Consider the following 13,396-nt stretch of genomic DNA (forward strand, 5'->3'; position numbering starts at 1 on the left):
TTTTCCCCACAGTGGCAGCTGTGTGGAGAAGATGGATTGGAGGGTGATAAGACTAGACCCAATTAATTCAACTAGTAAATTATTGCAATCTAGGTGAGAGATGATGAAGGCCTGAACTATGTTGGTGGTTGTGCTAGTGGTGAGAAGAGAACAGACCGGAGAGAGGTCTTAGAGGCAGACTTGACAGGACTCCTCAATAGAGCCATTTGTTAATATTTCAGAACGAGCATTGATACCTTGGAAATTGGCAAATGCCACAAATTAGTGCTTGGTTTGTTTGTTGATTGTCCAGACTTTTAAAAAGTGGTGGAGAAAAAATGTCAATGTAGATCAGACTTAAAAGTGTTTTGTGAATACCTTTTTGGGGGAGAGCTTCTTGTTCAATCTTTACCAGCACAACCCTGGACAGAACCAAGACTTGGCTACTGAATGGATAGGGGGAGATTAGGGTAAGGGAGAGGTTGCCAAGTTGGGTGACTGAAAATGATGGTACTCTCAACTGAAAAGTTTGGACAAGAGGCAGGTTTAGGAATGGTAGATAATGAGGTTTTTTTTTAGGCCTGATTGTTAATTGTTTTCCAAAAAGTACTTAATTTACATCTCCACCAGTGTTAATACACAGCATTGCCAACATTCAATTTTATAATTTTCAAATCGTCTTTGTTAACACCTCAGTTGTTTTAATTTGCATTCCTTATATTTTTAGAATTTGAACCATATTTCCTGTGACGTTGCTAATTTGTTTTCCCGTTCTCCCCCAGGCTTTCCCCCTCCCCCCCACGCCCAGCTAGGGTATTCTCCTCTAGTTACTGTGTAACTTACTCTGAATGTGTCTTGTTTTTTCTTACTTCTGCTCCCCCCCCCCCCTCCCCCCCAGTCTGGGGGGAAGTCAGGTGGCGCAGTGAACACAGTTCCGGTCTGGAAGCAGGAAGACCCGAGTTCAAATGTGACCTCGGAAACATAGTGGCTGTGTGACCCTGGGCGAGTCACTTAACCCTGTTTGCCTCAGTTTCCCCAGCTGTAAAATGAGCTGGAGAAGGAAATGGCAAACCACTCCAGTATCTCTGCCAAGACGCGATTGGACACCCCCCTTTAGAACGTAAGCTTCCTGAGCACCCAGAGTTGTGCACAAGTTTAGGTTTAATAAACTCTTGTTGATTGATTTCTGGAACGGCCACTTTCTATCCTTTGATCACCAACCCTACTGAGGAACGGGACCTCAACTCAAAAAAAAGGAAAACAAAAATAAAAAAAGTGTCAGCTCCTCAAGATGTTGGGCTTTTAGCGGACACCGGCGACATCGGCTGTCTTTTACAGCTAATCAACGCGCATTCATGGTACCCCTGGTTGTGGGCGAGTCACGGGCCATGCCCTGCCCTCAAGAAGCACATATTCTCCCAGGGAGAAAGGCTAGACAACAGCTCGATCTAGACGCCTAGGGCACAGCGGGGTGCCGACCGCGCGCTCTCCCCGGACCCCTCCAGGGGCGCTCGAGGGGTGGCAGCGAGAGGCACGCCCACGTCGTGACGCGGGATCAGGCCCAGCCGCCAGCAGGTGCACGCGCCTGGTGCGCGGGCCGACTGGGAGGGCTCCCTGTGACGTCACCGGGGCGGGAAGATGCGGAAATCTAACAGGAATTAGGGCTAGTCCGCAAGGGCTTTGGTGGGGGCCTGGCGAGGGAATCGACATATCCGGGAGGAGTTGTTGTGGGGACCTTTACGTGGGCATGCGCCGGTTCCACTTTCGGGAGAGAAAGTGTGCATGTGAATAGGTGACGTAACGGTTTGCCACTCTATTGCTCTAAAGACTCTATGGTTGCAACAATGCCTCGCGATCCTCCTCAACCACGCATGCATTAGGATTTTTTTTCCACCACAAAGGCCACAAGGGGGTGGCGCAGGCGCCCTGTCAGTCCCCAAGACTAGGCGGAAAAAAAGAAGGATTTGGCTTATGCGCAGTGAGGACGTCTGGGACTTATTTCATCCGGGGCGGTGGCGACGGCGATGACGGAAGAGGAGGTGGAAGAACGGAAGCCGGGAGGGGACTAGGGCGGAAGGGGACCAGGTCCAGGGCTGTGTCCGCAGCCTCGGCGGGACAGGGGTTCCGATGTGGTCCCCGGGGCAGGAGTCCGAGGCCCCAGCCGGGGGGGACCCGGCGGGGCTGCTGCCCCCCGAGTGGGAGGAAGATGAAGAACGGATGTCCTTCCTGTTCTCCGCCTTCAAGAGGAGTCGGGAGGTGAACAGCACCGACTGGGATAGCAAGATGGGCTTCTGGGCGCCGCTGGTGCTGAGCCACAGTCGCCGCCAGGGGGCGGTGCGTCTGCGCCTGCGCGACCTTCAGGAGGCCTTCCAGCGCAAGGGGAGCGTCCCGCTCGGGTTGGCCACGGTGCTCCAGGACCTGCTCCGGTGAGGGGTGGGGCGGGGGCGGGCCTTCCTGAGCTGGGGGCGGGGCCAGGGCGACACTCCCCTCCCCCTCTGGGCTGAAGGGGAGGGACACTTAGGAGCAGATTAGTGTTCCCCTTCCCGTTTTACAGATGAGGAAACTGAGGCCCAGAGAGGTTGGAGGGGCTTGCATCTAGTCACACAGGTGCCAGAGCCAAGATTTGAACCCACGTCTTGTGATTCTAAATCCGACTGTGCCATACTTAGGCACAGACTTAGGGTGTCTGTGGTGGGGTTCTTCTTGAGTTGCTGTTATCATTTAAGACCTACCTCTTCTGGAAGGCCTTCCCTAACCCCTCTGCCCCCCAAAAACCTCATGGCATTTCGTTTTGCAACTCAACTTTGTAAGGCACTTAACTATACAAAATGGGGTTGTTGTAAGGAGCAAGAGAGACAGTTGGCTGTATAAATAGGAGCTATTATTATTATGCATTGCCCTCGTTTACCTTTCCACTCTTGCTCATCTCTGGCCTACTTACTGTCCCATATACACATAACACATTTCCCATCTCTTTTTCTTTGCCCTGGGAATGCTCGCTATCCTCACCTTCACATCTCAGTTTCCCTTGCTGCCTTCAAGACTTCCCTCTGAACCTTTTTGCTGGAAACCCATATTACGCCACCCCCCCTTTCCCTGTTTATAATTTTGCATAGGCCTAGTTACTTTCATATTGTCTCCACCATTAGAATGGAAGTTTGAGGGCAGGGGGTCGGGTTTTACCTTTCTTTGTATCCCCAGCTTTTAGTAGAGTGCTTGGCATATATTTACTTAATAAATATTTGTTGACAAGCTATGTCACATTTTACCAGACTAAGCTTCATAAGAGAAGATAGTTTTTATGTATTTTACATGAACTCCGTATCTCTTCAGTGCACTGAACACAGTAGACATTTAATAAGTGTTTGTTCAGCTGAATTGGTTAGGGCTTCTTGGAGAAAGGAAGGATGGGCTGGGGAAAACTTGAGGCATGAGAGGCAAATAAGAGGAGTCTTGGGCTTCAGGGGTTAGGAAAACACCTTTACAACTCCCATCCTTCTCCAGTAGGCATAGTCAATATGATTATTTAAGGTATTCCTTTTGTAGAATTTTGCTTGAGGCCTCAAAATTTGAAATCACCTGGAGAAGAGGGTCTCCTCCTTGCTGGTACAAATGGAATTGAAACATTTATTTAGTGCCTGCTTTTTCCAGGACCCTGTACTAAGTAAGCACTGGAGGAAATAAAAAGATAAGTGAAACCTGGTCTCTGCTGTCAAGTAACTCAGTCTAGTAACCATATCAAAGGTTAAGCTATCTTGCATAAGAGGAGTATAAAGTGCTATGAGATCAGATAAGAAGTGAGCTCATTTTGGAAGACTACATGGAACTGGTAGAATTAGAGTTAGGCCTTGAAATAGTATTAGAAATTCATTAATTGGGGACCCTGGGGAAGGAAGATTGACTGAGAGACTCTTGCAGTAATTGAAGTGAACTTTAAAGGGGTCAGAACTGAAGTGGTGGCAATGGGAGTAGATAAGAGAGCTGTTGAACTAAGGAGATTCAAATTGAGGAGTCATAACTTTGGTCCTATCCCTGGGAGATAGCATCCTTAGGGAGAAGAATGTAGATATCCTCCTACTCCTAAAGGAATAAAAAATACCTATATGTTCCTTCTAGCTTGGGAGATAACACAGCATAATGGATAGGGCACTGAATTTGGAATCAGGAAGACCTGGATTCAGATCCTGCCTTAGTACCTTTGTGATCCTGGGCAAGTCACTTAACCTGTCTGACCCTCAGTTTCCTCATCTGTAAAATGAGGAGGTTGAACTCAGTGGCCTCCAAAGCCTCTTCCACCTTTAAGTCTATGGTTTTATATCCTGACCATGGCAAGTCAAGCATAAGCCAGTGTGGACAACCAGAATGGTTGGCCACCATGGCCCCCAGTAGTTTCTATTCAGTCTTTACCAAAGTACAGAAAAGGCATTCATGTTTTACTTTCTTGATATGACAAGATATCTCTAGTACTAGATAGTGCCATTTGATCTGGGCATTTATGGGGACCCACCTGGGGACTCTGAGTTTGTTAGCCACCAGTGCATCTGATGCGGGTTGGGTTTGGCTTCATTCCCTGTTTGAGGCTGGGAAGAGGAAAGGGAAGGATGGGGATGAGGGAGTAACCCTCGGCTACCAATGCTTTTCTTCTCATTTGATTTTCCAGAAAACATGGGTGAATCTCATTTGAGTTTAACCTTAGCTTGAGATCCAGTGTTCTACTCTTACATACTGTCTTTCTCTTTCACTTTTTTCCTGTAGAAACTGAAAAATTAGTATAGTTCCTAAATTTGGAGACTGGTTCGCAGATCCAGAGCATATTTGTCAAATCCTAATGATCCTTTTGTTGAGATGTCTTGTAATCTGGGAAGTGGCATCAGTCATTTGTGTGTGCTGAGGGGACAGTCCTTAGGGGCTTGTGTGTGGAGGCAAGTGTCTGAAATTAAGAACACTATGATGCACTTCCTGAGGAAAAACTAGATGGGTTGGACATACCTATTCTTTGGCAGTTGGAAGTCTTCCCTTTTTATATTCGTTCCCTCCCCATACTCCACGTTGTAACTGATGGGACTTCATAAATCTTTTTGTGCCTTTTTTTTTCCTCTTCTGTTGTGGAGTGTGCTTTAGATCATGACTGTAATGGAGAGCTGAGACAGTTGTGGGAAAAGCCACTGTTAGCCAATTTCATGATTTAATTTAGCCAGTGCAGTAGGGTCAGGTAATCAACTTCTGCTCTTTCTTTAAGCCATGGTCCCCTCTCGAGTGGTTGTTAGTCTTCCAGTGCTCCTCACTGCTTCGCTGTGTCAGTAGTGGTTCACTCTAGGGTAAATACTGTAGAATGTCCTCTGACCAGAGGTGTCAGACTCTTTTGCAGGTGCCTACAAAACTCAAGTGCAATCCCTAACCAGATTAAATTGTAATCGGGAAATATTTAACTAAATAAGTGAAAACATGATACAATGTAGATAAGGTTAAATCAGTATGGGGCCCACGTGGATCTGTTTTTATTTGAATTTGATACTACTGCCCTAGACAAGCTGAACTCCATGACTATGTCTTATTTATCATTTTATTCCCCCCCCCCCCCCCCCCGGTACTTTTCATACCACAGCATGGGCTCCATAGCTCTTCTTGTCTCTGTTTTTTGACTGGTTTGATGGCTATTGTTTGGGGACACTGGCTGAAACCATCTAGTACACCCTGGCTGACGTGACTTTGTCCTTCTGTTCTTGGAGCCGAGGGGAGCTACAACGGGAATCAGATTTCATGGCCAGTGTGGACAGCAGCTGGATTTCATGGGGAGTAGGTGTCTTCCTGTTGAAGCCTCTCAAATGGACTCTTTCTAATGTGCTGGGGGACAACAAGGTCCCTGCTGAAGAGGTGCTGGTGGCTGTGGAGCTGCTTAAGGTAAGTGCATTTGGGTACAAACAGGCCAGGGATGCGTTTTCCTTTTTTTTAAAAGGAAGGACTTTACCGTTTAATGCAGAGACAGAGTTAATTACTTGATTAAGTTTTTTTGTATACTCCCAGCCTGCCACATAATATCTATGGGTAAGGTAGAATTCTTATGGAATGTTATAATGTTCATTTGTTACTTATTACACATTCTTCAATGCTTTAAGGAAAACCCTTTGTCTCAAGACTAAATCATGGATGCACAAATTTGTTTTCTGGGGTTTAAAGGGACAAAAAATGAACTGAAGTTTAGGAAATTCTTATGGTCTGAGATTTATTGACAAAATTCATACCTAGGTTATCTGAGAACTAAGAAAGTCATCATTCTGTCCAGGGAAAAAGATGGTCTGATTTCTTAGGAGTTAAAGTTATATTTCCCCAAATCATTATACAATGTCATTTCATTTACTTTTCTTGTACCTTTATATTTTAAAGAATATTTTTATTTAATTTTTAACATTCATTTTTTATAATTTTTTAGTTCTGAATTCCCTTCCCCCTCTTTGAGAAGGAAAACACTTTGACACAGATTATACACGTGTAGTCATGCAAAACATATTTCCATATCAGCCATGTTGGGAAAGAGAACACAGACCAAAAAAAGAAAAACAAATAAAGTTAAAAAAGTAGGCTTTTCTCTGCATCTAGACTCCCAACCATTCTTTCCCTGGAGGCAGACAACATTTTTCATTGTAAGTTCTTAAGAATTGTCTTGTGTCATTGTATTGCTGAGAATAAATAGCTGAGTCATTCGAAGTTGGTCATTGTACAATGTTGCCCTTGTTGTGTACAATGATATCCTGGTTCTGCTCACTTCACTTTGCATTAGTTCGTACAAGTCTTTCCAGGTTTTTCTAAAACCATCCTCATCATTTCTTTTAGCACAATGGTATTTCATCACAATCATATATCACAGCTTGTTCAGCCGTTCCCCACTTGATGGGCTGTGATATATGATATACAGAAATTATAGCAGCTCTTTTTGTGGTGGCAAAGAATTGGAGACTGAATATAAATATTTTTGTATAGGTAGGACTTTTTCCTTTTTCTTTGATTTCTTTGGGATACAAACCTAGTTCTTTTTAGCCCTAGTAATTAACTTACATATAAAATCCTCTGGTTGAAAAGAGAGGGGCAAGGGTTTATTATTTCTATTTTCATAGCATTTTTTGAACTGACAGGACTTTAAGGATGATTTGGTTCAATGCCCTGATTCTATACATTGTAAATTAGATGCAAAGAGGTGTGAATTAACCAAGGTCCTGTAGCTCATTAGTGGCGGAACCAGGATTAACATACAGGTGTCTTAATTCCAGCCCACTGATTAAATGGCTTCATTTTACCAATAGGGGAAACATTGATATAGTGGAGGCAAAAGACTTGTTTGAAGTCAGTAAAAACTGGAAGATAGGCAATAAATGGGTTCTCAGTACATAGTTAAATTGTATAGACTTGGAGGGCTGATTTTGATTTATTAGATTAGGCTGCCTCATTATAGACATTTTAGTTAAATTTCTTCCAAATTTTTTAAAAGCAAAACTTTTAAGAAAAAATTCCACTTTAAATGAAGAAGTTGGGCTCATCTGGACAATTATGGGTCTAGTTTTACAAAAGAAAAGTCAGCGCTTTTTAGCCTCTATACCTAGACACTGAGTATAAGCTCCTTTCTTCTCTTGTAGGAAAAAGCAGAGGATGTCTATCGTCTGTATCAGAACTCTCCAATCTCCTCTCATCCTGTGGTGGCCTTGTCAGAGTTGAGCACCCTCTGTGCTAGTTCCTGCCCAGATGAGCGAACCTTCTATTTGGTGTTGCTCCAGCTGCAGAAAGAGAAGAGAGTCACTGTTTTAGAGCAGAATGGTGAGAAGGTATTGAATAATGGAATTTCTATAAATATCTATTCAATATCTGGTAATCTTGCCATCAGTTTTTCTGTGTGAATTTTTTTCAGAGCAGGAGTAATTTGTTCTTCTCCCACAGATTGTGAAATTTGCCAGAGGGCTACATGCCAAGGTCTCCCCAGTAAATGATGTAGATGTGGGGGTGTACCAGTTGATGCAGAGTGAACGGCTGCTCTCACGGAAGGTGGAGTCCCTGTCCCAGGAAGCAGAGAGGTAACTTCGTCCTCCAACTGAACCCTCCCTGCCTTGACTAGTCATCACAGCTCTCAAGAGCACTTGGGGTCATGATGTTTTCTTTGTAGGTTCCTCTCTTTCCCATTGTCTTTTTCTGTAGATATGTGAGGTTACTCCTGGTGAAATGATACTATCAGCCTTTCTGCTTTGCTGAGGAGCTGTAGGTGTAGTCTTAGGAAGTGGGATTCTATCTATTTCACTGAAGGGAGAAGACTCAACCAGAGAGAAAGGGATATTCCCAGTGGCACCAGTGGTGGTGGGAGTTGAAGCTTGGTCTTCTGAATTCTATGGGGTAGGAGATGGAGGAAGCAGTGGGCTAGTAAAACAGTACTCAAAAATGCATATAGTGAGTTTTTTATTATATTATTATATTTATATATTAATACATTTACATATTAATTATGCTTATATATTAATTAATTATATTATATTATATATTACGCATATCTAATGAGTAATGCCAGACCTGGTGGTCTGTACAGATTAAGTTCAAATAGCATGGGTTTGCCTTTCTAAAGTCCTTAAGCAGGAATTAGCTGAGGGTGGCAGGATGAAAGGTTATAAATAGGCATTTGGATTAGCCAGTTTGTGGATGCCGTTTTTGGGCTCTCTGAGGTTGAGAGTGTTTCCTTAATTTGTTAATATCTGTTGTTTCTGTTTTCTTCTTTAGTCTTCTTTTGGCCCCTTGAAATAAATGGAATATTTTTCGTGTTGAGTTGGGAGCCTTGGGATGGTATTTGTGCTTGGTGGTTGTTAGCTCTGAGAGGGGAATTCCTGGTTTTATTACCAACCAGTCAATTTGTGGCAGTGCATAAAAAGGTAAATTGGTGACAGTTAATTTGGAGGGAGAGAACTTCCATGTAGTACCTCCAACTTCCAAGTCAGGAGTTTGTCTTTCAAGGATTTTCAAAACTTTGCCCTGCCTCACCCAGACCGAGTTTTCTAAGATATCCTATACTTCCATTTTAGAGCTGTGCTATAATGTAAGTGTAATGATTCATTATTTTAATCAGTCGGTAGAATGGGATCTGGCTCAATATCCCTTGCCATTTTTTTCCTGCTTGACTGTTGTTAAGTTGTTTCAGTCATATCTGCCTCTTTGTGACTCCATTTGGGGTTTTCTTGGCAAAGATATTGGAGTGGTTTGGCATTTCCTTCTCTAACTCATTTTATACATGAGGAAACTGAGGCAAACAGGGTGAAGTGACTTGCTCAGAGATATATAGTAAATGTCTAAGGCCAAATTTAAACTCAAGAAGATGAGTCTTCCTTGACTCCAGGCCTCGAACTCTATCCAGTGTGCCACCTAGCTGCCCTCTTGACTGACTTTCTCTTTTTTTAGGGCTCTGCCTCTTCCTCTGTGCTAGAACTTCTTCCTACCCTAGATCAAATATCCTCAATCTGCCCTTCTGTTTCACAGATGTAAAGAAGATGCCCGACAAGCGTGCCGAGCTGGAAAGAAGCAACTGGTGAGTGTCTTCTTTCCTCCCACCAACTCTGTACTGTCACATTTAGCAGCCAAGATGGGAACAAGAGATGAAGATGGCTTCAGCACCACTACATACCTTTGGAGTAAGAATATGTGTAGAGAATTGGAAAGTCTTAAGTCTCCTAGTAGGGCTACTGCCCTGTTCTCTTGCCTCACTGCCTAGTATTATGGTTTGACTGAGATTCTGACCACATTTCCCCTTGCTCTTTTAGGCACTAAGGCATCTCAAGTCTAAGCAGAGGACGGAGAAGCGCATTGAGGCACTACATGCCAAACTGGACACAGTGCAAGGCATTCTGGATCGGATCTATGCTTCCCAAACAGATCAAATGGTAATCCACTTGCACCAGGGATAACAAAATTAGTTGAGCTCATTGTTACTATTTGCCTTTGCTGGTGTTTTTACTACTCTGTAATTTTCCTCTTATACATTAGATTTGCTCTCGTTATCCTGTACAAAATGTGATTAGCTCCTTTGCTTGTTGAAGGTCCAAGGAATGTCCTTCATTACTGCAATACTCATTCTCAACTCTGCTTTTCCAATCTGCTGCTTCCTCTTTGCTACCTATTCACCCTCTCCTTTTTTTTGCTTGATCAGGGTTCTTTCTTTGTAGCAGGCCTCTAGTCTTTCCTGATTAGCAGTTCTGAAAGGCCAAGTTGACGTGAGGATATAGAGATTTCAAGAAGCTAAAAACAATAGTGTTTGTTTTTGCAGATATTCTTCATCTGTACTAATACTTCTACTTTCCTTTTAGGTTTTTAATGCCTATCAGGCTGGTGTAGGGGCCCTCAAACTTTCCATGAAGGACATCACAGTGGAGAAAGCAGAGAGTCTGGTGGACCAGATCCAGGAGGTATAGAATGGACTGGGAACAGAGATGATAGGAAGATACTGGGTGTGTTGTCCTCACACTGGGCTGTCAGATTTGATTTTGTGTGAGCAGTCTAAGTGGAGAAAACCTCCTTCTTTTGTTTGAACTTGTGTGCAGAAGGTTATTTGACCTTGTTATTTTGTTATTGGGGGTCCTACTTGGATTTTCTGTTTCCATTTCTGAGTATTTGCCATTTCCTTTGCCCCTTCCACATTTTATACTACTTAGAAACACTCTGGCCCAGGATCACACTTATTTCTCTTACAGCTCTGTGATACCCAGGATGAAGTTTCTCAGACTCTGGCTGGGGTGGGGATAAATGGCTTAGGTGAGTTGTCAAAAAGATGTTCCCATACCTTAAGAGGAATTCTCCTTCTTCATCTGGCCACATTTTCTGGCCAAATGCTGCCACATGTGGCAGCAGACAGGACTTTATTCAGAGCCCCTCCTGTACCCAACACTTTTGACATGGAAGCTGCCGTAGGAAATGACATGTTCCTTCATGCACCCACTTCCATTCTGATTTAAGGCACCTTTTGCATCTCAATCAGCTCTTTGGATATGGGGATATGATAAGGGGTTTTGTTTCTTATTGGGGGAATTGCACCCCCCTTAAATAGCATAAAAGATGAGGGATATTCCCCGGGGTTAGGAGAGAGGCCCTACCACTTTGCATGTATTTTTGTGGAGACAGAAGAGGAAGCACCTTTTGAGAGTGCCCCTTTTCTCAAGTGATTCCATAAAAGTAGCCATTCCACCTTCAGCTGCAGTGTATACCCAGCTTTAGAGACTTAGTCATTGTTTGTTATCTGCTAGTATTGGGTCTTGATTGTTTTCCCCGCATGGGGTTTTATGTGCTTCTCGCCTTGTTTTCTCTCCAGATAGTGACAGCGAGGAACTGGAGAAGGAACTGGACATTCTCCTCCAGGACACCACCAAAGAACCTCTGCATCTGCCTGATACTCCCCACAAGCCATTCTTCTCCACCAATGTGCCTAATCCCAGCATTTCAGATGCTGAGCTAGAAGCTGAGCTGGAGAAACTGTCCCTGTCAGAAGGAGGTATGGACATAATTAAGAAAGGGCTGCTGGTGGAATTTTGCACCATAGCTAGCCATGTGGGTGCTGAGTTGGTGGATCCTAGTCCTTGTTCTCAGCTTATCTAGGATGTAGAGGCACCGAGGCAGTCAAAAGCATAGTGGGTTGGAGTTCAGTCATCTGTGTCACATGTTTCCCAAAGACTAGGGTTCAGTTTCTGGGTTCTCCTCTGTCTTAGGTTCCGGTCTGTCTTGTATTGCTCAACCTTTCTCTCTCCTCTGCAGGTTTGCTTCCAAGCCATGAATCCTCCAAAAGACAGCTGGAACCCACTCTCTAATGCTATCCCAGGACTTCTACATTAAGGAGATATCAGGCGTGTGTGTTTGTACATAGTTATTTAATTGAAAAACTCTCAGAATTTGATGGGATGGGGAAGAAAGACTACTCCATTTAGCTGGATACTACCAGTTACTACAGGACAGAAGTAATTTCTGGAAGTTATGCTCCAAAGGCTTGCTCCTAGCTGGTGTCATGGACCTGTCTGTCTTCTCATCTTTATAGTGCCACAATCTATGATGTCCTGTGTTTGACCTATTGTTCCATATAGCCTGCAATCCTTGACTTTGGCCCAGTTATGTTTGTCTTCACCCACCAGCTCCCACTAGAATTTTGTTCCAACCAACAAAGGTGAGAGATTGCAGACAGTTTTTCTCCCGTTGGTTAGAGGGACTTGTCATCTTTACCCGTAGGTGTTTATAAGTTTACTTAAGTAAACAACTTATTCCTACCCATTTCCATTTTCACTGGTGAGGAGAATCAGACAAGTTTTATTCAAGGGGACTTAACTGCTGCTTCTTCAAGGAGAAAACAAACAGTGCAAAAGTTTCTGCTCTTTATTATCATTGCATCAAGTTTTTTAGGCTCAAAAATGGTCACCCTTGAGTAATTCAAGGTGGTGGCACCTCTGGCTCTCATTGACTCCCATTTCATTTTGTGCAGAGGGGGAGAGAATTCTTCTTGGCCTTTGAACTTGGGGTGGTGAGACCTAGGTGATTGTGGAGCCATCCTATGTGGATTGTGGATGGCCAGGTCCCACCTCTTTTAAAGCAAGAGGCTGCCCCCTTGCTCTGCCTTTGTTGGGGTATGGTCAGAAGACACTGAACACACTACTCAACAAAATCTCTCTTCTGTGAGCCTGTAAAACAAGAGTGAGTTCTTTGCTCAAGTTTCAGAAGAATTTTCTTTTGCAGATAGACCACTGCTAAGGGTAGGGGAATCTGAGCCAATTTGTGCAATAGAAGCAGAAGGGTTTGCCCTTCTGCCATATTGGTATATGCCTCCCACATTCTATTTATTTGTCAGAACACACACTACCTATTGTTGCCGCTTGAGGCTACCATATTCTTGCTTCTGTCTCTGCCCTTTGGTCAATTGGGGACAGAGCAGGAGTTGGGTGAAACAGTAGTCTGGAGAAGAGAAGATGGCGGCTACGTTGCCACTGTGGCTGCAGAAGCACAAGTATTTCTGCCTAAGCTATTTGCTCTGGCCCCCAAAGTGATATGGAACAGAGGGAAAGAAGGAACTTACTCCAGGGCAGGAGCAAGACTCATGGTCAACAAATTTCTGTCCCGTTCCACCTTGATAAATAGAAGTGTTGGGGGTGAAGAGAAACAATCACTATTTTTTCCCCTTTTCTATCTGGTACATAATTAAAAGAAAAAAGAAATCATTGTCCACTCTGGCTCTGTTTTTCCTTTGGGTTACTGCTCCATGCTGTCTAGTTTGTGCTCTGTTTAACTTAATGTCTGTTAGGCCAGTCCTGGACAGTGATAGGCAGCCTAAAAGACAAGCCCCAGAAGTATCCTGGCACATGGCACCATTTATTAACCACCTACTGTGTGCAGTGCACTAAGTGCTATTGAGATACAAAGTTTAGAT

The 13,396-nt window shown here is 43.9% G+C and overlaps 1 protein-coding gene across 1 annotated transcript; it reads left to right on the plus strand.

The window, feature by feature from the left end:
• The first annotated feature begins 1,659 nt into the window (after positions 1-1,659).
• Positions 1,660-13,184, plus strand: CHMP7 (charged multivesicular body protein 7). Its single transcript, XM_027853940.1, is given in 13 exon segments — positions 1,660-1,860; positions 1,863-1,928; positions 1,931-2,171; positions 2,174-2,405; positions 5,709-5,880; positions 7,608-7,793; positions 7,906-8,039; positions 9,481-9,529; positions 9,762-9,881; positions 10,305-10,403; positions 10,689-10,749; positions 11,303-11,482; positions 11,743-13,184. Coding segments are annotated over 13 exon segments (1,692 nt in total). The 5' UTR covers positions 1,660-1,761; the 3' UTR covers positions 11,796-13,184.
• Positions 13,185-13,396: the final 212 nt, after the last annotated feature.

The sequence above is a fragment of the Vombatus ursinus genome, unplaced genomic scaffold, assembly GCF_900497805.2.
Source record: "Vombatus ursinus unplaced genomic scaffold, bare-nosed wombat genome assembly UNPS02010219.1, whole genome shotgun sequence".
NCBI lineage: Eukaryota > Metazoa > Chordata > Mammalia > Diprotodontia > Vombatidae > Vombatus > Vombatus ursinus.